Consider the following 4,280-nt stretch of genomic DNA (forward strand, 5'->3'; position numbering starts at 1 on the left):
ATGTCATTCTTATACAAGCTGTTTCTTTCATTACGTCGACAGGGAGCTCCTATACAAGCTTCGGTTTGGCATTGTTTAAGGTGTTTATACAGCGGCCTACGTTCACAAGGAGCTCCTTATACAAGCTTCATTGTTTAAGATCCTTTTAGGCGCCTTATACAAGCTTTCTGTGATCTTATTGAATGTGTAAATATATGATGTTATTGAATAAAGACGTTACATTACTCTATATACGTGTTATGTGTACATGCAAGTTTCGCTACCGCGCAGCGTGGCAAACAACGGCAATGTAGGGGACACATACAATCTTTATTGGTCATATTGGCAGTCGCGAGGATGCAGGACATTATACTGGTGATAAATTATGGAGGAAAACATTTGTACACTGGCCTGGCTGTGGTTCCCGATGCTGCTACTTCACGAAAGTGGCTTTCGTGACTTTTTATGTGAGGGTTTAGGTGAGGATTTACGACGATAGGATGTTGGATCCTCAGTTCGTTGCGAACAGACAGACTCGAGCCATTCAACAGCCCAGACAGCTTCCTGACCGTTTCCACTACCACTCCCGCTACTGCCTTCGACAGTTGTGGCGGGACGGAAGAGGGTACTGAGACAGCGAAGGCCCGCGTTGAGGCCGCGCTTGAAATGTGTTGCCTCACATGAAATTATGGCATTAGACAGTGAACGGGGACATATACTGTTGGTTACGACGTCCGTGTGTGCATCTGGATTCCCATCCAATATGCGAAAGACAAACATGGGCTCTACTCTTTTCGGGAGCTTTGGTTCTACTTGGATTTGCGTGTCACTTGTCACCTCGACCACGGGCGCTACGCAGAACACAATGTGCATTTTGCCACGCTGGTGATGTCCGCCACTTGACAATAGCACGGACTCGGCGTCGTGTGTCTGCTGCTGAAATTGCTGTGACTGTCGGTGATTGAGGTGCTGCTGCTGCTGTTGCTGCGGCTGCTGCTGGGATTGTTGAGCTGGGGACGACGGTGCACTGCCGGGTGATGTTGCGGTGTCGATCATGGTGATCTTGAAACTGTGCGGGACAGAAAGAGAGAGAGGTATCACTACAGTTATCAATACCGCACACGCTCACCTACTTACCGCTTTGGTTGATGATGTGCCGTGGCAGGGGTAGCTCCCGTGCTCGATTCTGCCAAGGTGTGGTAGCGCAGCAAGATCCGGCACGAATCGTGCAGCGCTCGTACTTGGTGTCGCGCGCCCCAGAATACGAAGCAGCAGCGAATGTCTCCCACCGACGCCGCCGTGGCAAAGTATTCGATGGCGCTGTAGAAGACCGAAACCAGGATCCGCTGCAGTCCCGGCAGGCTGCTGGTCCCCACGCCAGTGCTGCACGCAGGTAGAAATAGTGCGGGGTTCATGAAGCGAGTGTTGCAACGTTCGTTGGCAGCAGCAAAGTCGTTGGTATTGAAGAGCTCGTGCCAGGCAACGCAATCGCTTGGGTGCAAGTCGTAATAGGGTGCCTCTGCAAACGTGGGCAAAGGTCCGTCCCGACCGATCTGCTGCTGGGGCTCCTCTGCCTGGGTAGGCCTCAGCCCCGTGCCGTCATCGAGCACCACCGACGCCGGTTCCACTGCGTGGTAGGCGCGCTGCTCGATACAGGTGCGCATCAAATAGTACATGCACTCGGCTCCCTTCTTACAGGCAAGCCACATGCGCAGCCCATAGTGCAAAGCCCTCGAGACGCCGGGCATCCACTTGGCATCCATGTCCCCGACGAGAGACGCCACGCACGCGTCTCCCGTCAGAAAGGGGAGCAGTAAGACACGGGCCAAGGCAAAGCCCATGTCCTGCCGCACGCGCAAAGCATACACGTATCTCCAGTGCTCGCCAGGAAACTGGTTTGCCACGAGCAAAGTGGGAGTACGATGGTTGGCCTGCACAATGGGGTGAGCGTTGTGTGGGTCGAGAAACGTGTATCCCGGTTCGCCATGTGCAAAAGCTCCGTCGAACCAGTTACGCAGTGCATCCATGGCGGCTCGTCTGTTCCTGATTCCCCGGCTCTGGAAAGACAAACACACATATATATAACAATGATCGTTGGTTGAAAGCGCAAACACCAAACTTACCACGGCGTAGGCAAATATGTGTTCGTACAATTCGGGGCCGGATCCCTCGATGTTGACGTTGGCACAGGAAAGCATGCTGGTGGCAAACACGAGAAGCGCCAGCATGGTGTCGTGAGGCGGCACGGGCACGCTGCGCTGTGTGTCAGGATTCACATATTCGCCTAGGGCGCACACTTTGGGTTGCGGCAACATGTCGCGCAGCTCGCCCGTGTACGCGTCGCGCCAGCTGTGACTCATCATTGAGCGCAGAGCTTGCGTCATGGCTTTGTCGGCGTGGGATGTGGAAGCATCGGCGAACCGGACCCGTTGCCTCTGTTGCTCGAGCTTCTTTCGTCGTCTCTGGGAAAGCATTCTAGCTCTGCGTCTCCGTTTCCCCGCGCCGATCCCGGAACCGTCGCTAGCTGCACTGCCTTCGTCGCTCGTGGTTGTAGTAGTGACCGCTTCGTAGTCCTCCTCGTCGTCTTGTGACGACATGGATTCCAATTCATCAGTGCGAAAATATTCATCTATAGCCTCCGGCGTTCCCACCCCGAGCAACCGTCGTTTACGCGCCGGGCGTTCGGGCCGCCGTGCTTTTGGGGGCGACGACGGCTCGGGTGCCGCGGGCAGCTCGTCGCTTGTATTATTGATGGGTGGTGTAGGCGGTATGACTTGACCGCAACAAATGTCATCTTGGGTGAATTGTGCGGGCTCGGGCTGTCGGGGCTGAGGCTGTCGCTGAGATTGTTGTGACTGCTGCTGCTGACGAGGTTGTTGCTGTTGTGACTGCTGCTGCTGCTGTTGTCGCTGAGATTGTTGCGGCTGCTGCTGCTGCTGCCGAGGTTGTTGCTGTTGCTGCTCGGCTTGCTGTTCTTGGGGTTGCTCTTCCAGTGCGGATGCTTTCTCGACCAACTCCTCTGACGGCGGGGACGGCGAAGGCAGCCGCCGAGCTGTCGACATAGTCAATATCTTGTGCACTTGGAAGCGTTGCTGCGGCAGCTGCTTCGAAAGTGACAAGCGTGCAATGCGCTGTTTCTTGAAAGGCAGAACAACCGGATCGATTATGGCGCTCGCCGTTGCGTCGCCTTTGTGTTGTTGGGCGCCGATTTTGCCTCGCGCTACCGCGTCTATCGTGCTCATTAGGCGAGCCCTTCTCTTTTCAGGAGAAGTAGTTACTAATACTCCGCGTAGGTCCGCGTTTCCTTGTCGTGGCGGCGTCACCAGCGGTACTCTGTTCATGCTCATGGATGTGCGCTTAAGGCTAGATACGCGACACGACTGCTTGGGGGGCGTCTGTCCAATGTCGTTAATTCGCACGACGAGCTGTTTGCCTTCGGATACTGCGGCGCGTTCAGTAATACTGTCACACGGCTCCTCGTCTGGCGTCATGGCAATGGCAGTAGCGGCACTCGTAGTTTCTTCGCCTAACGATACAATGTCCTCGTCGAAGAGTATTTCTTCAGTGGCGGTGGCGCGCAGTCCTAGCGAGGTTAGAAGCATGCCATCCGCCGCCGTCACAGCGCCGCTAGCACGCCCTTTCTCGTTTTCTCGTTTCTGCTCGCGCTGCTGCTGCCGTTGCTCGGCCCCGTCACGAGTACTCGTGGCGGCAGTGGCGGCGGCAGCGGCGCCAGCAAAATTGCTACAGCCAGGGTCGGCGCTGTTACCGACAACGCCATTTCTTCCGGGAGCATCACCCCCGTTTTTACTGTCACGGACACTTTTCGCGTGCTGTTGTTTTTGCGTGCTTATAGCCAACAGTTGCTCACCCACTAGTCGCTCAATTTCCATCCTTTCCATGGCGTCGTTCAGGCAGCCACACACGCGCACACACAAACACCCATCCAAGCTGCGTCGAGCAGCCGACTACTACGCACCGGAGAATTGTTGCAGCCGCCGTGCGCCACCGCTCTCCTCGCTTTCACAATCTTCCCCCTCTCCGAGCAGCCGCTGCGACTGGCTAACACAACTACACCCTCCTCCCCTTCGACCGAGAGTGCGCAATTGGATTTTCTGGCGGGGATGTTCCCTAGAAAGAGGGCCACTCGCTCGCCGCTTGCCGCTGGTCGGTACCCAATAAAAAGAGGGCCACTCGCTCGCCGCTTGCCGCTGGTCGGTACCCAATAAAAAGAGGGCCACTCGCTCGCCGCTTGCCGCTGGTCGGTACCCAATAAAAAGAGGGCCACTCGCTCGCCGCTTGCC

General features: G+C 55.9%; 1 protein-coding gene across 1 annotated transcript; it reads right to left on the reverse strand.

Annotated features, from left to right (window-relative positions):
• Nucleotides 1-284: 284 nt before the first annotated feature.
• On the reverse strand, nt 285-3,990 carry LOC146186914 (uncharacterized). Its single transcript, XM_084607496.1, has 3 exons — nt 2,103-3,990; nt 1,117-2,036; nt 285-1,048 (listed from the first exon to the last, which is right to left on the reverse strand). The coding sequence occupies exons 1-3, from the start codon at nt 3,876-3,878 to the stop codon at nt 418-420; spliced, it is 3,327 nt and encodes a 1,108-aa protein (XP_084463622.1). The 5' UTR covers nt 3,879-3,990; the 3' UTR covers nt 285-417.
• Between the last annotated feature and the right edge of the window lie 290 nt (nt 3,991-4,280).

The sequence above is a fragment of the Amblyomma maculatum genome, chromosome 6, assembly GCF_055883805.1.
Source record: "Amblyomma maculatum isolate TAMU_Amacu chromosome 6, ASM5588380v1, whole genome shotgun sequence".
Classification (NCBI taxonomy): Eukaryota; Metazoa; Arthropoda; class Arachnida; order Ixodida; family Ixodidae; genus Amblyomma; species Amblyomma maculatum.